Source organism: Manis pentadactyla, chromosome 2 (genome assembly GCF_030020395.1).
Source record: "Manis pentadactyla isolate mManPen7 chromosome 2, mManPen7.hap1, whole genome shotgun sequence".
Classification (NCBI taxonomy): Eukaryota; Metazoa; Chordata; class Mammalia; order Pholidota; family Manidae; genus Manis; species Manis pentadactyla.
The window spans coordinates 43,523,216-43,549,822 of NC_080020.1; the positions used below are offsets into that span (position 1 = coordinate 43,523,216).

Sequence of the window (26,607 nt, forward strand, 5' to 3'; positions counted from 1 at the left end):
ATCAAATCCTGTGCTAAAGTTATGTAACTTTTACATCAATTTGGGGAGATTCATTTTTCCTCACTATAACTTATAGTCTTCTTTTCATTGGCTGTGAGTGCAGTTTATCAAATGGATTACATTTGGTACTTTATTTTCTCTTCATAGGTAGTTCTTATGTTATTTATTTACCATTCATCAGGCTTGATGGACGGCTAATAAATTGGCATGTGGCACTCACTCTCAGTTAAATGGTCAGGCTGCCTTTTGGGGGGATGGGGTGGAGAGGGCTGTTTAACAGGTCGTCTCCTGAGCTGCTCTGGTTTATGCCTGTTGAGGTGGCTGTCCCTATTGAAGACATGCAGAGGATCCATCTGCGATTCATGTTTCGACATCGGTCGTCCTTGGAATGTGAGTCGCCAGTCAAATCTTATCTCTACAGTTCCCTTCCGGGGGAGGCGAGTGGCGTAGCTGGGTGGCCTATACTGCTATTATTCTCTTTCCTGACCTTCTGATGCTATTTCAGCAAAAGATAAAGGAGAAAAGAACTTTGCTATGTCCTATGTGAAGTTGATGAAGGAAGATGGGACCACTCTGCATGATGGATGCCACGACTTGGTTGTCCTAAAGGTACCATGAGTTGGAATTAATTCTGCAATGAGAGGGGTGCAGGAAGAGAAGGGGAGATGGCAGGATCACGCAGTGGTTAATACCAGGGACCCTAGAATCACACACAACAGGGCTTATCAGCTGTGTGGCCATGGACAGAATCTTAACTTCTCTGCCTCTGTTTCCTCATCTGTGAGCCCTCAGCGAATAATTGTGAGGATCATATGAGACAGGTCACATAAACACTATAATGATGGGTATATGAAGTGCTCACTAAATGGAAAAGGTTACTGTTATAAACAGAATGGGCTGTTGACTCTGTAAGTCCCCCTGTGGTTTGTGTAGAAGACCAGCAAGAAACATTTGAGAGAGGCCTCATTGTCACTAATGGCAAAATCTTAGAATTTGGGGATCTGATACGGCTGTTGACTAAAACTGGAATCATCTCACATGTCTTCCTGAGTCTCAGTTTCCTCTTCTTAAGTGGTAATTGTAATATTTATGACAAACCAATGAGATGACCCATGTGAAAGGGTCATGTATAAAGGGCATACAGATGTCAGCCATTGCTGTTTTGTATCATAAGACTTGGATTGTTTTTGAGAAGTGGGGAAGTATCTGCCTCGATTTTACATGCATGTGTTCCCACAACCCCTCTTGTGACAGAAGGATGCCTATGCTTGTGCCTGACTAGAAGCAAAGCGTATGGCTATGAAACAGGGCAAGTCTAAATGCTTGGCCCAGGGATCAAACCGTTGCCTTTGACTTTCTCAACCTTGGAGGCTGAAATCACCCTTTTGCTAGTGCTTTGCATGGCAAATGGCTTCACATGGTAATTTTCATGACATGGCACTCTTTTTTGAGTCTTTAACTTTTCCAGAAGTCCCCTCCCTTTCTTCTGAACAGCCTCTGTTTTCTCATATATGACACATCAAGGTAGTTCTTGGCTTGAAAGCCCTTCTTCCCTAATAGATTGTGAATTCATTAGGGGAAGAGTCTTACTTGCAACCAGTTTTCAGTTTACTCACCTTCCTTCAGCCTCATCTTGAAACTGAGGGGGATAGCAGTATCAAGAACAGTAACAGTGACAGTAGTAATTGTTGCAAGGCTTAGATGAAATGAACTAAAGCCCTTAGTGCAGCATCTGGTCCAGAGTAAGGGCTCAATAAATGTTAACTCCTGTAAAGCCTAATCATTCATTTCAGCATGCCAAGAGACTTACATGTCTATCAACTCTTTTACGGGCTCTGTATGCATCATGCCCATTTTTTCTGCTTAAAGTTTCTAGGAAGTAGGTAATATGATTAATCTCCAGTTTAATCATGAGAAAAATGAGACACAGAGATGCCAGGTAATGTACCCATGATGACACAGACTTGTGAATGGTAGAATAGTGTCTAGATCCCAGGACTTTCAGACTCTAGTGCCTTTGCTGTTAGCTTCTCCTTTATGCTGATTCCTTAACTCACTGGTGGGCACGTGTTAAGATGTCAAAAAGTATAGAAGGAATTAAAATGGCCTGTCTGGGAATTTTCAATTCCCTTTGTGTTGTTAATGAAGTGTACAGAGCCTTCCATTGGTTGATCAACTCCTTTTCCATAATGTAACTGTGGGTTTTTGCCTATTGTGTGGAAAAACAGCCCTGCCACACCAGCTGATGTTTATTGTTTGTCTGATGATTTTCCTAATTCGGACCATCCAACCTTACCATGTGTAAGCTAGCTACTGCAAGCTGTGTGACACTGAGCACTGAGCAAGTACTATGCCTTGGAGAAGTAACCAAGGTATTGTTTCCAGGGGGAGAGCAAGAAGATGGAAGATGCTAGTGCTTACCTGACTCTTCCTTCTTATCGACACCATGTGGAAAATAAGGGGGCCACCTTGAGTAGAAGCTCCAGCAGTGTCGGGGGACTCTCTGTCAGCTCCCGGGATGTGTTCTCTATTTCCACCCTGGTGTGCTCCACAAAGCTCACCCAGAACGGTAATGGAACCATTGAGAGTTGTGAGTGTATGTGCGTGTTTATGCATATATGTGTGTGTGAATGCATGTGTAAGCCCAGGGAGGTCCTGATATGGACAGTTTAGGCCAGTAATAGTAATTCTGCTCATATGGACTCTTATTTTAGTGGGCTTACTGGGCTTGCTGAAATGGCGCATGAAGCCTCAACTGCTACAGGAGAATTTAGAAAAATTGAAGATTGTCGATGGAGAGGAAGTGGTGAAGGTCAGTGGGGCTTCATTTTATTGGTATTCACCTACCAGTGACACAGTTTTAAATCGTGAAGGTCTTCAGAGGAGAAATGAAGTACTGAAGGAAGTGGGACCTTTTCTCTAATAATGAGGCATAATGTCCCAAGTTGCCATGAGAAACCTTTCCTGGGAAATCTGGCGGGTAATTTGATTCAGTGATGCTGAATGTTGAGTGGCATAAAAACTATGGTTGTGCTCAGTCTCTGGAAATAGATCAGCCCGGCTGTAGATTCCAGCTCACCCACTTGCCAACTTCATGTGATAATATTATGAATATGACACATTTCAGAGGGTGGTTATGAGCATTCAAGGTAATAGTATTAAAAATTACTCAGCATAGTCTCTTTTACATAGTACACAATAATTAAAGCATATAAAACTTGTAAAGTTCAATAAATATAATTATTTTTGTTGTATAAGTTGCTATAGTAGTATGACTGCTTAATACTACCTACACATTACTGTTAGAGATAAAATATTCCTGGTCCCCAGTGTTTGGAAAGCAATATGCATTAAACATGAAAAAGGGAAAGACATCAAGGCTCACATTTTAAATGAAACAAGCAGAAAACAATGCAAATGTCAGGCGTATCATTGTGCCCATGTGGTAGTGGAGAATATAGTGTCTGAAGTGCAGATCTAACTAAAGCAACCCTCCTCTCCAGCATTACAAATTGGAACAAGTGTTTCTTAAAGGTCCTGGTGATCTTGTTTCCATGCTGATTACCCATCAAAGATGGGTTTTTGCCTGTTCTTGGATTTCATAAAAACTAAGTAATAAAGAATGTCCATTTTTGTGTCTGACTTATCTTACTCTATACAATTTTCATGGAGGTAATCCTCATTGTTATATGTAAAAGTAGTTTCCTCTTTTTTATTGCTGTGGAATATTCTGTGGTATGAAAATACCCCCGTATATTCATCTACTCTGCTGTTGATGGACAATTGGGTTCCTCCAGGTTCTGGCTCTTGTGAATAAAGCTCCCTGAACCTCTTGAGCATGGCATGTGGTCAATATGTGCTCTGATTCTCTTGGGCATACACTGAGGAGTGGGATTTTTCTCTTACCCGCACTCTCTTCCTTAACATGATCTTCATGATTTTGTCCAGTTTCTCCAGGACACTCTGGACGCCCTCTTCAACATCATGATGGAGCATTCTCAAAGTAATGAGTATGACATCCTCGTCTTTGATGCTTTGGTAAGAGAGAGGGGACAGGTATTAGTGACAGTAGACATGAATGTATATCTCACTGTGAGAACACAGAACTTGTGGCCATCTTGGCCCTTTTCATGAATTTTTTGGAGACATCGTAGTGTTTGGCAACCAGACCAGTGAATGAGCTTCTGTTTCCTTTTATTTGTTTCATGTTCATTGGAAAGCATGGGCAGAGTGAGTGAAAGGGGAATTTTAAATGTTGATATTAGGTTGGCACTGGTTGCAAGCACAGAAAGCTGGATATCATGAATCATTACTTTAACTTTCCATGAGTGCTGGGAGTGAGTCCTTGGCCATGTTGTGAAGCACCCAAAATGATTCCTAACTCCCCTTTCACCTTCTTCTATTTTGTCGTCTCCAACTTACCAGAGTCATCGCACTCCTTCTGTCTACCCAGAACATTTTACAGTGGTACTCCATCCAGATCTTTCCATTTTCCATATTACCAAATGGTCTCTTCCTCCTCCCTCTGTCCCAACTCATGTTTTCTCATATCATGTTAAAATAAACAGAAACATCAACATTAGGGTATCAGTGACCAAGAAAGTCTTAATAAGTTAACAGAGTCTTAATAAGTTGTATCAGTGACATATACCTTTTTAAAGAGGTTGCTTGGGGACAACTGTGACTTAATCTAATGCTTCCCAGAGGGTCTTGGAGAAAGCTAGTCATAAGGAAAGATGCTTTGTGAGAAAAATCCTTTGATTAAAGAACTTAGGGAAGCATTGAACGTAACATGAACTCTGGGAGACTCACAGTGTAAGTATGTTAAAGGCTCTGAAAAGTCCTGCAGTAAAGAAGGCAGTCTAATGATGGTAACCTGAGATTTCTCAAAGATATCTGACCATGAAACTCATACAATGCCCTGTAGCACACTTCATGAAATACTTTTAGGAGAGACACTACCTTTATGAAAAGTACTAACCATATATCTTAGGGAGCTAATTCATGGGCAAAAGAATTTTAACAGAGGTTTAGTTATACCTTGTGAATATGGCTTCCTGCCCTGGGTCTGCCCCCAAACACTGATTCCTTGACTCTTCCTCAGATCTACATAATAGGACTCATTGCTGACCGGAAATTCCAGCACTTCAACACTGTTCTGGAGGCTTACATTCAACAGCATTTCAGTGCTACCTTGGCTTATAAGTAAGTAACTCTATATATGCAGATTTCTTGTCCAGCTCCTACTTGCCCTGCCAGGATGCCTAAAGTAAAAGGAACTTGAGTATTTTCCTTTTGTTACCAGTTTGTGTGAGTTCTCCCTTTTCTGACAAAACTCAATCCATGCCTGGTTTACTTGGATTAAATAAAATCATTCAAACCCAAGGTTGGGATGAATATTTTATGGTGGCTGAAGTACATGAAAACATTCATTCATTCAGTCAGTCAATTATTATTTACACAGCAGCTACCTGTAGTAGACAAAGGGATTCAAAGGCTCAAGAAAAGAAAGTGCACATGCCAAACAGCTCATTGTAGCTTGGGATAGGGAACTGAGGACTATAATTGGGAAGTGACGCTGAAGAGGTTGGTGGATGCCAGTTTGTGAGAGGGCCTTGAAAGGCAGACCAAGTAATTTGAAGTCTGCCTTGCTGGTAATAAAGAAACATGGAAATTTCCTAGGCAAGGGAGTTGCATGCTAGAAATATTTTCTGTAGGAAGCAAGCACAGAAAAGGACATTATCACCATTATTATTTCCACATGCATCCTAAATGTGACTAGTTTTCCTAGTAAAAAAAAAAGATTTATTTTTGATCACTTGCTTTTCCTTTGCTGGCTTTTTCTGGGTGGGGAATACCTCTTTACTCTTTGCATTAAATATGTATTTTTTTAAGCAGAGTTATTTTTATGGTTGCAAATGAGTGAGCTTAGCTGTACCACTACCCTTAATGTTTGATTGAATGCTTTATAATTTACTGAGCAAATTAATTACTGTGCTCTGGGTTGGAAAGAGATGTATTTTGAAAATATAATCCCTTATTCAGGAAGTTGATGACGGTGCTGAAGACCTACTTGGATACTTCTAGCAGAGGGGAGCAATGTGAGCCAATCTTAAGAACTCTGAAAGCTTTGGAATATGTATTCAAGTTCATTGTTCGGTCAAGGACATTATTTTCACAGTAAGTGCTTATTATGTAAGAGTGATTGATTAGCTCTGCAATTCCTGTGGGTTACAATAGAATTTATGCTACTGTTAAAAAATTATAACCAGCCGTTGATCAAAAACAACTTAAAAATTCAACTTAGAGAGTTAGAAATAGGTAGTAATTGTTCCCTCTGAGTTCATTTGGGAAAAAAAAATCTTAACATGTTGTAGGGTTATGTTTCATCTAATGAACATGATTTGTGATTTGAGGCTCTCCTGCATTTCACTATCATTCTTCATTTGATTCTTGAGATACGGTGAAAACTTTCCAGGAATCTGTATTCAATTATAGAAGTGTGGGGAGTGGAGAGGGCAAAACTCAGGGAATTTGACATATATTGGCTGTAGGAGGTTTGTGCATGACAGATGTGCTGGTATTTGCAGTTGACCTGTCTGTCCTTGAGATCCTAGTGGCCAAAATGTCAACTGATATGTAAGAGCACCTAAGAGATTTGAGTTTGGATGGTCAGTATTACAGAGGTTAGTTGTTCTTTTGAAGGGCTTTAGAGATGGAGGCATTCAAATATAACCTTCAAAAGAACAATTTACATTCACCTTGGCCATAGGCAAAGTTAGACAAGGGATTGATTGTGCATGTGATCAGGTAGGATGTGTGTTATGGGAAGTATGAAAAAAGCATTATAGGGAATATAGTCCCTGTATTCTTATCAGTGAAAATAAAGAACACTCAACTCAAACTGACTTAGGGAGAATAGGACTTTATTTTATTATACATTTAAAAAAATTCCAGTGGGTATATTGGTCTCTAGCATGGCTGGGTCCATATACTCAATGTCATCAGGATAGTCTCTGTTCTTTCTAGATCTTGGCTCTGCTTTCTTATTGTTGGTCACCTTCTGAGGCAAGTTTTATACATGGAAGCCATGGGAAGCCTCAGGTTCTTATTCTAGCTTAAGAAGCCCTAGGTTCCTAGGTTCCATTTAAATCCTATGCCAAGAACTGGCCTGAATCATGTGCTAAGGTCTTAAACAATGAAACCAGGGGAACAAATATGCAGATTGTGTAGTTGTGGTCACAGGTGCACCTCGGGAGCCAGGAGTTGGGTCAGCCACTTAGGTGTAGACTTGCATACTTGGTTTCCTGAACAGATGGTTTCCCAAAAGAAAGCAGGAGTCTATAATAATCATACTGATCATGACCATGGGTGGGCTGTGAAAGTTTCATACTTGACAAGGTATCTAAAATGCATAATCATTTGTTATTCTCCTAAAACATTCTTTGAGATTTCAGGTGATGAATAGAAAGACATGAGTGTCTTGAACCATGTCACAAAACATGTCACTTAGGTTATTATAAAAATAATACATCTGTTTCAGTTCGCCTGGTTTGTTAGTTAGTCAAGGCAGACTGTGTAATGAAGACTTGGGGGTATTCTTCCAAGTTCAGGAGATACTTGCCAATTATTTGAATATAGGAGACAACTGTGGGTCTTTCTAAGGGTTTACTTTCTTGGTGGAGTTCAGGGATTCAGATATTGTAATTCCAGATTAACAGGCAAGAATATCTTATTTCGTCTTGTAAATGAGAACTTCAGATCTACAAGAACATACCTTTTCCATTTATCACATTATCTGACCCAGTTTTTCCTTTTGGTTTATTCTATTATTTTTCCTCCCTCCCTCCCTCCCTCCCTCCATCCCACCCGCCCTGCGCTCCTTCCTTCCTTCTTTTTGTCCTTCTTGTCTTATCTCTCTTAGTCTTTGTCTCTTCTCTCCATAGGAGCAAACATTAGTTTTCTTCTTCTCGGTCTCAAGACATGTCATCTTGCTCTTCATTCATAATAAATTCAGTGTTGCTAGAACTCTAAGTGACTTTTGGCCTCTAAAGGACTGGGGTGATCTCTAATTCCTTGTTGTGTCTCCAGCATAGCATATAGAACATCATACAGAACATCATTGACACTCATAAAATGCCTTTTGGAAAAGGTGCATTTTGGGGGCTAAGAGAATGCATTTGGTCAGAAGAGCTGTCTCTAAGGTGACCTAAGCCTAATCTTGGATCCTTTCTCATGAACACAAATGTAGGCTGACCTGCAGGGACAGCATAAGACCTCATGCTGAGGGCAAGTAGGTCTCCTGTGTCTTGTTCATTTTAGAAGTTTTAGCAATGGTTTGCTCTCCATTGGACCATCAGGGACATTGGGAAGCAAAGAAGATATTTCCCCATAATAGGAGGGCATTTTACATGGGAACCAGAGAAAAGAAGGTTTAATGCATTGAGATTTCTAAGCCAGCTGGTGGGAAATCATAATTATTGCTTTGGAGGTTTATTGTGTCTGGTATTGTGTTTCTGTTTCCTGGTATTCCTTTGTCTTTTTTCCTCATGTGCATAATTGCAGCAGATCTAACTCCCATTAGTTGCTCCCATACCATTTTTTCTTTGCACGTACTGCACACGAACATTTGCAAGAGCTAGAGATTTTCCTGTATCAATCAATACGCAGGATGCAGTTGGGAAGGGAAGACAAGGAGTTGTTGAGAAGAACTGGATATTTTTTAGGATTATTCATTTTAATTACAAAGCCAAAGTGTGTGATTTTTGCTGTCCCCTCTCTTTATGTCACTAGTTCTTCTGAGTCAAAGTCTAGAGCAGGTGTGTCTGGGCATATTCTTGTGCTGGAGCTGCAAAAAAAGCTGCAGAGTAGGTTAGAGCTTCTGCCATCGGGAGGCAGGCTTTAAAATATGGGAAATACCTAAATTATAGGAAGTGTGTCCAAAAGATGCTGTATAGCCATAAATAAGACCAATATCCATTAGGCTTTTCTAGGATGACTGAGCCCCTGGGAGATACAGCGTATAGTAAAGATCATCCAGAAAGAGCTGACGTGACTGTCTTCTAGGCATTGAGCTTAATAAAACTCCTCGCAGTGCTTTTTTATCCTAAAGCTCATAGAATGAGCTGAGTTGATACCAAAGGTTTCTGAGCTATATAATTGCTCAGAGTCCAGAGAAACCTGTGTTGTCCTGACCCACATGATATGGACACTGAATAGTTTCCCTTCCTACTGGCCAGGCACACAGAGATGAGACTGCAGTGCTTCTGTTAGGATGGCTCTCTAAGAGAGAGAAGATCCAGAGCATGGTGCTATAACAAGATTTGTTCTTGCTTGTCTGTGTGTTCCTTATAAATCCTAATCCTGCCATAGTCTAGAGCATAGGATGCAGTATGGGATAATGGTTATATTCAACTTGTGCTGGTCAGTGATGGTCAGTGTTCACAGTGGGAAGAGGAAGTCATATTTCTGTCCTTGTGAATGCCTGGCTTAGTGAGTGACCCAGCCTGTCTGAGACTCGGTTTCCTCAACCATAATGGGGGTAAACCAGCTGCTGGTGTTTTGATGATGTAATGAGATCGCAAGTACAAAGTTCTCCATGTAGCATCTGCACTGATTCCATAAACATAATCAGTGTTAGCTGCTATCGTGTTTTCTCTTGGAGAGACTACAATAGTGCTTGCTTCAAAAACTCAGATTTAAATTAGTAAAAGGAAATTCTGGTGTCTTGATTCACGCTCTAAATTTTGCTTACTGTTAATGATATCATAAATATTTCCTGCTGTTTATTATTTAAGAGGAAGGGATATTTTTATCACATTTCTGTATCTTTTGAGGACCACAATATAGGGACCTTCATGGCCTCATGAGTTCATCTTGGTCTGTTGCTGGCCTTTTGGGGATCCTGCTTATGTCTGCTGCTCCCACTTCTCTAGTGCATGTGGTCAGGCTCCTTTGGCCAAGCAGTGCTCTCTGTTCCCTGCTTGCTCTGCCTGTCTTTTCTTTTGCATCATATCCTCATTTCTTATTACAGACCTGCTTATTCAGTTCTTGCTTCCTCCTCCCTCTACATGCAATCCCAGTCTCAGGGGGCTGCTCTGCCATCCACAAACTCCTCCTTCACCGCCCCCTTTACTTATCAGAGGCAATCAGCTTGGTAGTTAAAGGCAGAGGCTCTGGAGCTAGGCTACTCAGCTTTGAAATCTGCATTGGAATCCTACCACGACCGTTTATTGTTTATGACCTTGGGCCAATTATGTAGTCTGCCTGAAGCTCAGCTTCCTCATGTATAAAACTGATGCTGGTAAAAACGCTTGCAGAGTTATTATGCAGAGTAAATGAGCTAATGGATGTCATGCACTTAACTCAGCACCTGTCACAAAGCAAGCACCCATGGTTATTATTACCTGCTAAGTTTATTTCACTTTATCTCCTTCAGTCTTCCCAAAAATCTTATGGAGAACTTCATCTCCTATTACTCCTTACTTACTCTGTGCCAGCCACACAGGCATCCTGGCTGTGGTTCTAGCTCCTGACTTTGGGCCTTTATACCCTTCCCCTGATATCCGTTTGCTCACTCCCTCATCCCTTTCATGTATTTAAAAGAGCTGCCCTTGTCCCTGGTGCTTCTGATTCCCCTCTGTTTCATTCTGCTTTTTGTCTTTTTTCTTCCCTAAAGAACTAATCATGCTAATATACAATAACTAATTATGCTTTTGTTGACTCCATCTCTCTGCTAGAATGTCAGATCCACGAGGACAGGAGTCTGACTGTTTTGTACTGTATTCCAAGCACTAAAAATGGCACCTGGCGTGTAGCTAGCACTTGTTCAGTGTGAAATGGAACAGCGTTTCTATCCCCCTTTCACAGATAAGGAAGCTGAACCTTAGACACAAACTCAAAGGTCACCCAGCTAAGAATTAGCAGAGTGAGGCTTCATATTCTACCTCATCTGATTAATTTAATTTAAGAACTAATTTTTGCCAACTCATGCAAGTGTTAAGTGTGGTTGGCCAAGAGGAGGGGCTGTCCTGAAGAGAGCAGCTCCAGCTGGAAGGGTGGACTTGCTGGGGGCTCTCAGGGTTGCTGAGAGGCCCAGGACTGCATGACTTGAGGCACTATCATCCCTACACACAGTAGGATCCAGTAAAAAATAGATGACTTGAAACAAGAGTTGTCAGGAAAGTAGTCCTCGCCATTATGCTAAAGCTGTCTAGGCAAACGTGACTTTATCCTATCTCCTGAGAAATGAGTAAAGAAAAGCTGACATAGGGCCAGCATCCATGAGCTCACACTCCTTGGAAGGAGTGAGTCACTGGTCAGGGAAAGATAAATGCACTTAGGATGCTGCTCCCCTGCCCTCATTGAGGAGTCCGGAGGGGTCGCCCTGGAGTGCACAGTGCCATTCCCCTGCACTGGGCCACCACCCCGTTAACACAGGCATCAGAGGCACAGGGTTCATGCCTCCAGTGGACACGCCCACTCTGGCCCACTTCCCCCGAGGCCAGTTGTCACTGCCCTTTCTCCGGCTATCTTCAGTACAGGATGATTGGATGCTCTGATGCTCTTTTGCCTTTAAATTTGCATCTCACTTTATTCTGACTGTCCCCACCTCCCAGCCCCGACCTTATCCTCCCATCAGCTCAATTTCTTCTTATGTAAATATTATATTCTAGTTCATTCTCTAAATCATGAATAATCTGTTAGGAAGCAAGATTGTCTGAATAAACCTCAGGCATGCTTAGTATAGCCTGTGGTTGGAAGGAATACATAAGCCGGTCCCTTTTTAAACAAATACGAATTTAACTAGAAAGGTACTTGCCAGTGTGATTTGCTTTCATTGTTCATGTATGAATAAATATTAAAATGTGATCATCTGTTTATGCTGAGCATGGGCTAGAATGCCCATCACATTGCTATTTCTGTTTCTCCTGTATGCAATTTGTTTGCACGTTAATGACATTTATTCCCATGTAAGCCTCTGTTTTCAGTTTTGAATATAATTTCACTTTTTGATGACAGTAATGGCTCAGTAAACTGTACAATTTCAGTTAATGGAATTATTTTATGATAACATTAACTTGGTACCAGATCAGGATGGAAGAGAACACTGTCGTCAAAGTGCTATTGTCAAACAGTTGCTTCTCTTTAATTTATTATCTATTTTATGAGTTGCTACAGTGCAGGGGAAAAGCTAACAGCCTGTTTCTTACAAACATATATGAAAGCACTTTGTAGACCATCAAGTAAGTTTCTGTTATTATAGCACAAAATCATGCATATGCATGTAATTCAGACAGTCCTCTTTGCCCTTTTGTATAGAAATACTGGTAAACATTTTCTGAGAACCTGTTATGTGCCAGGCACTTTAAGTGTTGGAGACTCTGAAATTAATAACTAAGGCTTCCTCAAGTAACGGCGATCTAGTAGGCAAGATCGACGTTCCACCAACCAGATCACAGTTCTCTGCAATAAGCAATGATCAGTAGCACAATACAGTGGAGGCTTACAAATGACTCTGTGGGGGCAGATCAGTTTGAATGACAAACTCCATCTCAGAAGCAATGGTAATTCTTCTCAGATGAGGTGATGCTTTAAGCCAACCACTGAAAGGTATTTAAGAAGCTAGCTCATGGGCGAAAAAAGAATCACAAATTCCAAGTAGAGGGAACAACGTATGAAACAGAACTTCCAATTACTCTGGCTACTCTGAGGTGCCACTTATAAAGTCTCTGTGCTTGGCCCGGCATCACTTTTCACTCTACCTCCCTTTACACTCACAACAATCCAGCAAAGTATAGGTATTGTTATGTTCATTTTACAGAAGAGGAAGTTGAGGCCCAGAAAGGCACAGAAAGTGATTCTAGGTCACATACCTAGACAGGGAGGGATCTGACAGCTAACTTAAGTTCTTTGTTCTCTGCTGGGCCCACCCATGAAATGTGGCGAAGAGTGGCTGGTGTGTGAAGCTGCAATGGTGAGAGAGCAGAGATGAAGGGATGATGCATCTGAGAAGGTGGGTTGAAGTTACATTGTGAAAAACCTTAAATGCCAGAGCAAGAGGTTTGGGTGATATTGGCATAAATGCCACCCTCTATTCTCAGAGCACAGAGTGAGTAGCTCAGTGGTGTCCAAGCAAATTCACTAGGATCAGGTAAAAATATTAAAGTTTCTTTACGTTGTCCCAAGATGAAGAAATTAAACTTTATAAACATTTAAGTTATAATTAGTACATGGATATAATTTATAAATAAGTAAGCATCTGTTGAGAAACATGCTTACATTTTTTTTTTTCTCAAAAGAGCAATTTGGAAACCTCTGCTTTTGGCAGTGGGGAGCCACTGAAGTTCTAAAGCAGGGGATTAACCTGATTACACTTTAGAAAGATTATTGCGGAAGTAAGGTTAGTAGCCCCTAGAAGATGGTGTAGAACAGGGGAGGCAGGAGATCAGTAATGACGGCATTGCAATAATCCCGGCAAGAGGACTCGAACTGAGGGTGGTCACAAGGGAGGCTGGAGAAGAAGGGAAGAAAGAAGATAAGGGTGTATGGCTGGCACGAGTGCCAAAACTAATTGAATGTTTGTGGTCCATTCCATCAGGCATTGCCCATCAGCATGATAGAATCAGGGGAGAGGCAGGTTTGGGGGGAAGATGTGTGTTTAGTTTGGGACATGTAAAATTTGAGATGTTTATTGGTAAAGCCAGGTAGAAATGTACAGCAGGCAGTTAGATACAAATTTGGAGTGTAGGAGAGTGAAGAATGGAAATACGGTTTTGGTAGAAATTGATCCAAAGAGGTTTTTGAAGCTATAGCTCAAGGTGAGCAATGCTGTAAAACTCTGGGGATTAGCGTGTTGAAGGGATGGACAAAGGGAGAATCCTAGGGAAGTCGATAGTGACATAGGAGAGGGAGGAAGAAGGATTGCCATCCCAGGAGCCAGGAAAGGGAGCATTTCAAGGAGGGAGTGTCAGCAGCATCAACTGCTACTGTGATTTCATGGGGACTAAAAACAAATCAGAGGTAAGGGATTTTGCAATTAGGAGGTCTTTGGTGAATTAGACAGACAACCTCTCCAGTGTTTACATCTTTCCTAATATCCAGTCTGGAGGCCATCAGCAGACAGAGGGATCAGGGCTTTGGGGTGCATTCAGTTTCCCATCGTCTGCATGTGAATTATCCTTTGCCAGGTAGTAATCCTAGATTGGATCCCCCCTGCTGATCATTCTGACGCTGTGTAAGCAGTTTCCTATTTGTGCCCACACTGGTCTCTTCTGCCTCCATTGTCCATTTAAATGGCTTAATTTTGCAGAACAAGACTATCTGTGCTGTAAGATAGTTAAGGGAAAGGCCATGGAGGACACAAGATATTTATTCTTACAGGTTGAATTTTCTTCTTAACTCCTTGTTAGAAGTCTAGACACTAGCTTGCTGGCAGGATCCTGGCCTTTGTGCACAAATGGTTGCTTCTGTCAAATGCTGAGGCTGACAGTTTCTCAGAGACAGACTTGGGAGGGAGATCAATTTACTGAATATATATGTAGATTAAGGAAATGTGTTTGTAAATCCCCTGCAACCAAATACAAACGTGCAGAATAATAAAGGGTCTAGTTCGCCAGAGGGGTGAAATCACCAAGCTAATATAATTGTCAGGGATACCCAGCTGAATCAGGATGACTAGATGTACTTTGTAATCCCCTTCAAATGCACTTGAGGCAGGCATCACCCTGAAGTAGAATTTCTTTCCTTCATAGGATATAGTATATTGCTCAGTTATTGGACTTGCTGCCTATTGTGTCTTTGGGGTGGATGGAAAATTAAAAAGGAGTTAGTTATGAGGCACATGTGGACGATGTCCTTCAAGTCCCCAAACAGGCCCCCCCTCTCTCTCAGGTCTATTCTTCTAATGTAGCTGGCTGCAAAGACACATTAATTCAATTCAATTCATTTATTTATTCGAGTAAATATGTTTGAGTCCTACTATTTGGTCAAGTTCTGTGCTAGGGTACTGCAGTGAACAAGACAAATTTAGTGCTGCCCTCATTCTGCCCTTATGTAATACTGGGGAAACCAAAACAATAAGCAAACAAATACGCCTAGTGGTTGCAAACCATGATAAATGCCAGTAAGGGAAAAAAGCAAGTTGTTGAAATAGGTAATACAGCATGGCGGTGAGAAATCCCAGTGACTAGCTGCCTGTGTAAACTTGGGCAAATGACTTACCCTCTGTACCTCAGTTTCCTCATCTAGATTTTGGATTACCTCGTAGTGTTTTTGTGTGGAGTCTGAAGAAAGACTGTTAAACTGGTAAGGTGAAGGATGCTAATGAGCCAGCCATGCAAGGGACAGAAGGAAGAGTCCTTTGTGGAGGAAAAATTTGATGAAGTTCTCTCAAATAAGAAAAAGCTTGAAGCTTTTCAGAAATTTAGAGAAGACTAGTGTGGCTGAAGTATAGTAAGCAAAGGAGAAAATAGGAAAAAGGTGAATCTGGAGCAATTGGCAGAGTTTATTCTAATGTATCACAAAGTCCTCCGAAGGCATTTAAGGTATGCCATGTGCATGGACTGGTGGTGGCCACCTGAACTCACACTGAGGAGGACACTGAGGCTGAATTTAGACATAGCTGTACAGGGAGCTGTAACTGGTTAGTGGTACCTGAATTGGGCAGCTAAGCAGGGAGTGACTGAATTGTTAATTCCTGGATTAAGTACACAGCCTTGGAAAGGAGTAAAGGCTCTGAGTTCAAGCAGAGAGCATATTATTCTGCAAAGCATCTGTGTTTTAGATTATAGTGATTCTATAATTAAAGTTAAAAAATGTGTGTTCAAAACTCCACCAGTCTCTTTGATTGCCTCCCGTAAGACACATGTGACAGGAACTGCCCATTCTATAGTTGGGTTAGGGGGTAGACACAGCCTGTGTTGCTGAAATCGTTGAGTAATCCCTTTAGTTTTTTTCTGCAGTCTCTCAACTCCGCTAAGCATCATTGTCTTATAATCACCACTTTTACTATTTTTTAAAGCCACATATGTTTCAGCCACATGAATTTTTGGTTGCAGTATTAGATAACTGATTTTTTTAAAGTATATGATTATAGTCACCTCACAATTATCTATTAATATGTAGGTCTAAAGATGCATATTATGCAAAGTAGCAGATAATGTCAAAATTATTGATGTGCTTTGATCATCTGAGTGCACTATGCAGAGACGCATTCTCGGGTACAGGTGAGCTTTTCCTCAGAAGGATGTTCTTCAAAATCACAATTCACTGGACTAGAAAGTATCATTAATTATTATTTCCTGATGTCCCTTCAGATGGGCATTCTGGAAGGAGGGCAGAACTGCCAGTCTCATGTACAATAGAGGTAATAAAAATGAAGAGCTTGCCCATAATCAAGTGTATTTTGTGAATAAACCATAGATAAATGATAATATTATCACATCAACAATTAAGAATATCCCAGATAGCACAGCCACAGCATTTTATACTGCTGGTCTCGCTCTCTTCTTCAGCACGCTTTCTCCTGGGCTTCTATACCACAGAACTCTTCTCATATTCCTTATACTTCTCAGACCCTTTGGAGGTCCTGAATGTTCAGATTGGCCTGCTCTTCCTTTCACTCAATTCCCTCTCCCAAGGTGAATAAATTCAAACCCACCGCTTCAGTTATCACTTCTATACAGATAACCCCCAAATCCAGCCGGACCTTTTTACTGATTTCCAGATCTGTGTTTCCAGTCATTTACTTGATACTTCCTCTTTTCGCATCTCAAAAGCATTCAAAGTTAGCATGTCCAGAACCAAACTCATGACGTCACCCATCTCACTGACCTACAACTGATTCCACATGTTGCACGAGGCAGAAAAATAGGACTTTTTGATGCCTCATTTTCTGTTTATTCTCATATAATCCACAGTCAGATCTCAACCTTTTCTCTTCTTAAATGTGTCTCAGATTCACTCACATCTTCCCATATTCACAACCAACATCTTTTTCAAAGTTCTGTTCGCCTCACTCTGGGTTATCGTGTTGGCTTTCTCCAATGGTCTTGCTGTTTCCATCCTTGTCCTCTTATAATCTATATGCTATGGGGTCTGAATTTTCTAGGTAGACAATTTCAACACATGTAAATATGGAAAGTTTTGTTTCTCCCTTTCTAATCCTAGTTCTTTTTCTCCCTATTTTATTGCATTGGCTAGGATTCTAGGTCAGTGTTGGATAAAAAATAGTGATACATGATTACTTATTGGCTTTTTAAAAAATTTAAATGCCTTTTTATCAGTTTAAAGAAGTCCCTTTCTATTACTAATTTGATAATTATGTTCATTATGAAACAATATTAGATTTTATTGTGATTACTAGTATTTTGAATTTATTCCTACCACCTTAGTTTTGCAGGCTTCCTGCCACTTTGGTTTTTCTGTCCTTTTTTATCTTTCTTTCTTTTATATTATTTAAAATTTTCTTACTCACTTTTTCCCCTTTTCTAGTTTGAAAATTAAATTCTATATTCAATTCTATAGTGGCTATTTAGATATTCTATCATACTTATTTAACTTAATAAAATCTAAAGTTAATGTCTTTAGAGTTCTCTTGAATAATAAAAGGATTTTAAGACAAGTGTGTGGATTGTGAGCATTTCAGTCTTGCTTTTTTTGATAACTCCACAAATTAGACACTACTATTATTTTAAGAAGCGTCTGTTTATATGTTTTAAAAATTCATCAACACTACTATACTGTATGCTTAAAAAGTGGTTAAGATGGTAAATATTTTGTTACATGCTTCTTATCACAATGCAAAGAAGTTCCTCACTCCTCCTGTCATCTCTGAGTTTTCATATTTGTTTCCCTTCTTGGAGTAAATCTTTAATAGTTAACCTTAGCAAATTTTATTTGTAAAGTTTTCAAGTTTAATTACTCTGATTTTATTCTGAGGCTTAGAAGGAAGTTTTCCTGCATATAGACTTCTAGCTCATTTTTTAACTCTGATCCTCTGTTAAGGTTAGCTGCCAATCTTACTGCTGTTTCTTTATAGACACTGTGTTTTTTTCTCTCTGATGACTTTTAAGAGGATCTCTTTGTCTTTGATGTTCTGCAGTTTCACCATGACGTGTTTAGGAATAAGTTTGTTTATATAGATAATATGTTAGATTTCCTGGATTTGGAGTTTTTATTTTTAATACTGATTCCAAAAAAATTCTCATTAAACATAACAGTCCTTGAACATTTGGATTTTCCTTCTGTATTATATTATCTCTCTGAAATGTCAGCTAATGTATGTTAGACTTTATTATGTTCTCCATAATATTTCCTTTTTGTCTTTTTTGGTACATTCTGGATAATTTCTTTGAATCCATTTTCCAGCTCACCAGTTTCTCTCTTTAGCTATGTCTAATATGCTATTTAACTCATTGTTTTAATTTTTTGTTTTCAGTATTGCACTATTTATTTTTGGAAATTCCATTTAATTCTTACTCAGATATAAATTTTAATTTTTATATTTCTTTGTTTCTTACATATTTTCAAGCATCATTTTTATATTTTGAAGCATATTAACTATAAGATTTTAGATTCTTTTTAGCATAATTCTAATAAGGGGAATCTTTGTGGGTCTGATTCTGCTCTCTGTTTGGATGACTTTGATTCCTTGTGCATTTTGTTGTTATTTTTTAAAGCTAACTTTCCTTGGAACTTTATTAGTTGTTATATATTTTTAGTCCTGAATTAAAGTATTTATTTTCCTGCAAAAAAATGAGAATTTTCTTCTGTTACTCACCTTGGGGCACTAACAACCAGAGATTTCTTTAAGTTAAAATTTCTGTTTGTGGATCCAAACAAGAAGCATGAATTTGGAAAACAAAACAAACAAAAGCTCAAAGTAAAATCCAGATGAAGACTGGCTTGCGGTTAAGAAATCTCAATGGAGATGTGCTTTTCTTCTCAATCCAGCATCAAAGAGGAGGTAGTTTCCTTACTTTTCCCTTTCATGCAATAGGTTTATTTCTCACTCTTCTTTACAAGCAGGTGTCACAATCTGGGATACAAGCTTTATGTTAGGTTCTCCAGTAAGCAGGCCCTGGGAGTCATCTCATTTCTTTTATTCTACAAGCAACCATCTAAATAGAAATTTTAGTGGAAACTTCTATCTCTTAATCCCCTTCACCCATTTAATCAATTATGCTTCAATTTAAAAGCAAACAAAGAGTATTTAGCTCAGTGTCTAGTACATAGTAAGCATTTAATGAATGTTAACTAATACTAGTAATAACAAAAAATTTCATAATAAAAGATCTCTAGTTCCAATCAATCAATCAATAGAAATTTGAGGACACTAGGGTTGAGCAAATGCTTTGGGGGTAGAAGGTGGTTTTATTGGTCTGTAACTACCCAGAGGCTCTCTTTTGCTTTGTATTTGTCCTCTGTGTATTCTTTACTTTCTTGACATTTTACTAGACTTATTTTGAAAATCCAGTTTTATTAGTGGTTTTCATTGAGAGGTTTTCCAGGGTATTTTGTCCACCAACTGTCAGAAATGGAAGTCTTTAAATTCTTCTGCAGCTAGAATGATCTTTACAAAGCCCAAATCTAATCTGGGTGCTCACCTTGTTAAAGTCTTCTAATTTCTTCTCAGTTCTCTTAGGATAGAGATAAAACTTCCTGTGGCCTATAAGAGCCTGTGCATATGGTCCCTAGCTACCTGCCAGTCTCCTTTTACCTGACTTACCCAGATTTTCTCCACTCTGGGTTCAGGGGCCTTTGTTCAGTCCCTCTGACCCACCTGTCTCCCTTCCCCTGCAGGGCCTGTGTGCTTGCTGTTCCTGTGAATGGAATGCCCTTCCCTGTCCTTTTCTCCTAGGTTCCTCATATTCTCCTTTGCTGGGTCACCTCAAGCACTGGTTTCTCAGGGAATCTATCCCTGTATTTTCTGGCTAGTTCAAGTATCTTTAGATTCTCATTGCCCATGTATTTTGTCTTTCAAGTACATACAACAAAAAATATTTGTTGAGTGCCTACTATGCACAAAGCACTGTACTGTCACAGAATTTATAAGGAGAAATAAAAATCAAAGCCCAAATACATATCACAGATGCCCTTTTACATATTTGGTTGCCAATTTTTATTTCTTCTTATATATTCCTGTATAGCACAGTAATTGGCAGAAGGTGGGTGCTTGACAAATATTTGTTAGTTGAATAAATTATCTTATGGAAACCCTACACACACTTGCTTAAGTCAAGTAAAAGTTGCCCTTCTAGACTTTAGAGAAGTCTACTGTATTTTAGTTTCTTCTTCTCTCTTGTCTCATGGCTTGCTTCCTGAGGTAACTGATTGCTTTCTGCATTTGGTTTTAGGGCAGCTATGCACAACTGGTGACTAAAATTTAGCCCTGAATTTTAAAGCTCACCCGTTTGGGTCAGGGCCCCTCATCCTTGTCCTCCAATATGACTGAATGTAATAATCTAGTGCCTCCTCCACTGTAGTAAAAGTGAGAAGGTGGTCTTTCCTAAACCCTAGAAGCCAAGAGAGAGCATGTGAGGGCCCCGCACTAACTCACAGTGGAATCTTTTGTCTGCTGCATGCATTGTATTCCCTGCTTTGCTGAACCTCGGGTTTTGTTATTTTCCCCCATTTTGGAAGGCATCCATGGGGCAGGAGGAATGTGTACCTTGGGACTAATTCACAGGTCATCTCAGGGCCTGGAAATCTAAAGATAACAAACAGCTTTTTGGTATATGAGTGCCTTTCAACTTTTTTAGAATTGCCATTAGAGCCTACACTTCTAAAAGGCATTTAACTCAGCATTTACTCTTCCTTACATGCAGCACCAACACATTACATACCTGACCCATGCATGCTGAACCCTAAAACTTGGTTACTCTTTAAATCCTTTAGTGATTATGAAAGTCTCTGTCTAGGTAGAATATTTGAGGTAGATGTTGGCTTACATTAGCAATCAGGTATTTGTCCAACAAATATTTATTGAGTAGCCACTAGGCCTCTCTGCCGGACACTGGAAATCTGACAATGAATTGAACAGACTCAGACCTAGCCTTCCTAGTTAGTCTTCAGTCTAGCTTGGAAAGGAGTTACTAAGCAGACAGTCATGCGGGTGCATGTGAGATCAAGCAGAGATGTTTCAGGTGTCTTGAGAGCATGTAGGAGTTGGTTGGTGAAGAGGGGTAGGGTGTAACTGGTGAAAATAAAACTGAAAGATCCCTGAGGTAGGAGGGAGCCTAACTCAGTTGATCTGTGGAAAGACCGAGGTGGCTGGCTGGAATTAAGTGACAGAAGAATAGAGTATCAGAAGATTGCCTAGAAGTATAAGGAGGGGCAGATCTTGAAAACCTTTGAAAGTTAGGCAATAGCATCTGGAAATTATCCTGAGGAAAATGGGGAGCTGTTAAAGGATTTTAAACAGGAGAATGATATGATCACATTTGTTTTTAAAATAGTTCCCTGACCATTGTGTAGAAAATGGGTTGAAAGTGGGTAAGAGTAAAGGAAGGGAGGTGGATTCAGAAACTCTTACAGGTGAGAGGTGATGGGAACTTGGATGAAGGTAGAGCTGATGTAGTTGGAGGGTAGTAAATGGCTTTGGTGACTGTAGCTAACAATACTGTATTTTATACTCAACAGTTGCTAAGACAGTAAATCTTAAATGTTCTCAACACACACACATACAAAGTGGTAATTATGTGTGAGGTGATGGATATGTTAACTAACTTTATTGTGGTAATCATTTTGCAATATATTAGTCTATCAAATCATCACATTGTACACCTTAAACTTACACAATGTTATATGTCAATTACACCTCAGTAAAGCTGGAAAAAATGGCTTTGGGAAATGGAATTAATGGGACCTGATGAATGAGTGACATTTGAGCTTTTCAAGGTCCACCCCTATCTACCTTAGGCTCTGACTTGGACACGCATGGGCCCTACGCAGTGCTTGTGAACTCTGCAGGGTGAAGCAGGCTTGGTCTTGGATGATCAGCATGTCGTATCTGTCTCTTTGACCACAGAAGCCAATTAAGAATCCTGGAGGTTTTCTTCCCTGGTAATGTGGTCCAGTTAAGAGATGAGGGAACTGGTGCCCAAGTGAAGTGAGCTGCTGAAGGTCACAATACACTCTAACGCTGGAATCTGGTTTAGACCTCAGTCCTGTAGACCCAGACCACTGCCCTTTCTGCCATGCTGTTGTGTGCTGGCAGTGTGTCCGGCCCTTAGCCATCGTACTACTCAGTGAGGTCTCCAGTAATGTAAACTTTTGGTGTGTTTGAACTCAAAACTTCCGTAGGTGTTCTCAGATTTCAAAACAAAGAGTTCAACTGCACATGTATTTTTAAAACCAGCACCATTAGTAAGGAAAATGTTAAGAAGTCTGTTTTACTCCAAACACCAAATGTCAAAGCTCTCAGTGGAACAGAGCAGGAAACCTGGGGTTAATTACCCTTCTCAGGAAACTGCAGACTGAAAGGACAAAGTTCAGATGCTCTTGGCATTACTGCTGTTTAGAGTAATAATAACTTGACATTTTTTTTAGGCAGTTGTCTCTCTAGTTGCAGCCCATGCCAGGAACCAGGAGGTAGGTGGAAACCCTGCATCTCAATTCTATAATTTTAGAAGGAAAACTGCCTCCACTTGTGTGATCTTGAATTAGATCCCCTGGTTACAGCCCTAGTTCCCACGGTAAGGTTGAGAGAATTCAGGAAAGACTTTGAGGAAAAGGATTGCTGTAGAAAGGAATGGAGGATGGGAAACATCTACCCCAAAGAAAGAGTAGATACCTCTTTTCAAAATTAAATATAATATTTACTGTTTAAAAATCAGAATATAGTATAAAAGAGTGTAAAGGAACCATTGGCATATACAATCCCTTTTCTAAGTGGTAATTAAATTGACAATTTAATATACAGATTTCCAGATTTTACTAGGGGTGTATGTGTGTATGTGTGTGTGTGTGTAATTGTTCTGTGACTTCATTTTTTCTGTTAACACTTAAGATATCATGGACACTTACTAGGTCATTAAAAACCTGAAGGAAGGAATAACAAGAGAACCAGTCAAAACCTAATTTCTTATTGGTACCCAAACTTTTAGACCAACTGGGCCTAAAGAGAAAGAACTGAAAGAACTCAGCTGAATATTAGCTTCTCTTTCAAGTGCATGAGGCAATCTGAATTTTTCTCTGTGTGTCTTTGAACCATGGAATAATGTGTGTGTGTGTGTGTTTCTATCCTTTGGAACACTGTTTTGAGAACACTCCATTTCTAATTATATTGAGGGAAAAAACCATGAATGCCATTTTTCATGCTAATGGAGAAATTTACTTAAATGCAGAATTATGAAACTTAGTTCTTCCTGCCGAATTACATAAATACTGCAGCTCCTCTCAGTAGAATGAAGGGTGGCATGGGGCACACATCACACTCTATTCATAACTGAGAGTTCTTTTCAAGGCTTTTGCTGCATCTTATTACCTACTTATTATTAATTTATTACACAGGGTTGCCATATTTTAAAGGCAAGAGAGTGTTTTAGATGGATTGTTTTTCTTCCATTTCTTCCATATTGTTGACTTCTTTTTTTTTCTTTTAGGCTATTTATACTTCCACCTGAGGCAGTTTTTCTTCAGTAATTGCATTACATTTTGTACATTCATTCTAGACATTTTAAAAAACAGGATCCCCACATGTTAAGTTTGTCTTTTTTCCTCTCATCTACAATCGTTCTTTCCTGGGGTGATTTACAGGAAGAAGACTGTTTAGTGAGACTTCTTTACAGTTTGCACTGAGGGGCGATCCCTCCTCAAATCTCAAGATTCTGGGAAAGTAACAGCTCAAGTGGAAATAATTTTGTTATTGACAAAAGGATTGCACTAGGAGCTCATCTGAGCCCTTCCTCTCTGCTGCTGGTCATATTCAATTAAATGAAGCTTGCATGGCATTCTCTCTGGCCGCCATGGCTTCTTAACAATTCACATTGGCAGCATGGTAGTTATCCTCGCCCTTCCTTATGCACCCCCTTTCTAATACAGCTGGCTTTACTCTTTCTCTCCTAATAGAATACCTTTCAACTTTGTTTCAACTTTCAAAAGAAAATTCCTCTGTCCACTGTTGAGGACAGCTCATTCCAGGCACACTGCACCAAAATTCCTGTCTTAACCTGTAATTTCTGATTCATTTTGGGACCCTAGACCTTGATGGTGGTGAAAGGGGTAGGGATGGTAACAATGATCACGCAGGGAAGAAGTGGATCAGAAAGGGACCCACTCATTCATGAATCCTTTCCAGCACTACTACTTTGACTTAAATGTGCCTGCTGAGTGCACTGGGGATTTTTTTTCCTGTAAGTAATATCCGTAAGTGCAAGGATGATTTTCAGACAAACTCAGCCACTGGTTTGGCTACCCAGGTTGAGATGAGGGAGAGAGATAAAGAAGTAGGTAGGTTTGGTTTTAGAGTGTTGTGATTTTTCCAGAGTAATCACTTTTCTGAAACCACAGATGGTTTATTCGTTCTTTATGTGAAGTCATTAATTTACATCTACTGTAATACAGTGAATTATTATTGACTCAGGAGGAGGAACGCTAGCCAAGTCACCTTGGATTTAGAGCTTGAACAGAAAAAGGCTAGAGCCAACCATTTAGCTTCCTTGACAGTCCCATAGCATCATCCCCTGAGCAAATGATACTTTCCTACCCTCCATGATTTGTTCCGGTTCCTGGAAATCAACTATTATTGTGCTCAGTTCTTGGAGCCAGATGCTCTTGGGCTCAGCTCTCACTCTGCCGTTTACTAATCAGGTGACCTTGTGTAGTTATCACAGTGCTGGTGTGTAATAGCAGCTGGCAGTAGTAGTAGTGGTGGTCTTAGTAAAGGTAATAATAAGGCTGCATAGCGAAGATGACTATTATCCTTTGAGATCTAGTTTAAGTGCCATTAGAATTAGTTGAACTGCTATGAATTCTGGATTGGTAAGGCATTTCTGTACAGGTACATTGAAGGTGCTGCAGTTCATTCATTTAATAATTTATTGCTTTGTGATGCATTTGTTTGTAACTCACTTTTGACGTTCCAGGCCTGTGCTGGATGGGGATGTTATGACAAAGATAGCTTGATCTCTGCCTGCATAGAGCTTATACTCTAGTGGCTAAGATAGGCAAGTAAGTGGTAATGATAAAGAATGAAGTGTTCAGGCAGGAGGCCTCAGTTGCTCTGATAATCTGCATTAATGGTTTGTGGAGTGCATATCATTCTTCTGCAGAAATTCACTAAATAAGTGGCCTCCCTTCCATAGAGTTCTTCCAGTGCCTAGCATCATATTTGGGGGCATAAAAGTACCTTCACTTGTGTGGTAAAGTAACACAATGGTGTGGTTGCAACTTCATTGTTTGAGTAATTTTGCTCAGCACCATGTAAGATTATGGAGATGTTTAAAATAGTTTTTTAAATCATTTACGAAGACTTCCAGTTAATCTGATCTTGCACCCAGGCACTTGCGAAATGAGTCAGGTTTGTGTCTCACCAAGAGCAAACTTAGGCAAAGATGTGGTCACATGAGGGAGACAGAGGAAAGTTGGTACCTGGTCTCCTCCTGCAGGGAAGTCATAGGATGGTTGGGGAGGAGGGACGAAGGGAGTGGGGGGCAGGCTGTCCTGGTGGCATAGGCTGGGTTGCTGCTCAGGGCAGAGAGGTGCCAGCAAATAGGTGGCTGAGGTCAGTGTCAGCCAGGAGGTCTCCCTCCCTCCTCTGTACTCCCATTTCCTCTTGTTCATGCCTCTTCACTTTTTTCTCTTTTCTTGTATTTAAAGTATAGATAGTAGTGGCCTCTCTCCAATGGGCTAATGCATCTGCGGAGCTTAGCCCTGTGCCTGACCCTTGGTAAGTGCTCAATAATGTTAAACTTCTATTATTCAAGTTTGCTCATTATATACAATTGTTGGCTTGCCTCATGGTTAGAGGCTGAGTCTTACTCATGTTTATCTCTACTGCAGGGCCTGGCACACAGTAGGTGCTCAATAAATGATAATTGCCTTTATGAAGATGCTGATTTCTTTCTTCTTAGTGCTTAAGAAGTAAAAATGGGTGGATCCAGAAGAAAAATATCATACTATATAAGAATAGCTAACATTTATTGAATTTTTATCATGTGCTAGGCACTGTGCTAATTGCTTTACATACATCATTTGATTGTAGGACCACCTTATGGGCTAGTACCATTTTATGAAAAAGAAAAATGAGCCTTAGAGAGATTAAGAAATTTAGCTAAGGTCACCCAACTAATAAGTGGTAGAGCAGGGTTTGGAAGCCATGCAGTCTTACCTACATTTCTATATTGCCACAAAGAGGCAGGGAAGAAATCAGGAGGATACCTCTGACTGTGGCTCACAGGAGCTGGAAGTGGCTGACATAGAGAAAATGAAATGGAGCTGGTGTGTCAGGAAGCCATCCATCCCTGGATTCTAAAGTGAATCTTCTTGCTGGCTTTTCAAACCTGATGATGCCTTGGTTAGAATGTGCAACCCTGGACCCCTGGCCTAAGGCTGGCATCTCCATTTTAGGCTAAGGCTTTATATACCTGAGTAGAAGAGGTGGTG

At 40.1% G+C, this 26,607-nt stretch overlaps 1 protein-coding gene across 1 annotated transcript in view; it reads left to right on the forward strand.

Annotated features, from left to right (window-relative positions):
* Positions 1-26,607, forward strand: part of DOCK2 (dedicator of cytokinesis 2) — a 412,382-nt gene that overhangs the window by 82,084 nt on the left and 303,691 nt on the right. The window contains exons 16-22 of the mRNA XM_036884746.2: positions 318-390; positions 506-609; positions 2,386-2,569; positions 2,715-2,812; positions 3,949-4,038; positions 5,105-5,205; positions 6,046-6,180. Coding sequence (XP_036740641.2) covers positions 318-390; positions 506-609; positions 2,386-2,569; positions 2,715-2,812; positions 3,949-4,038; positions 5,105-5,205; positions 6,046-6,180 — 785 coding nt within the window. The remainder of the gene's footprint in view (positions 1-317; positions 391-505; positions 610-2,385; positions 2,570-2,714; positions 2,813-3,948; positions 4,039-5,104; positions 5,206-6,045; positions 6,181-26,607) is intronic.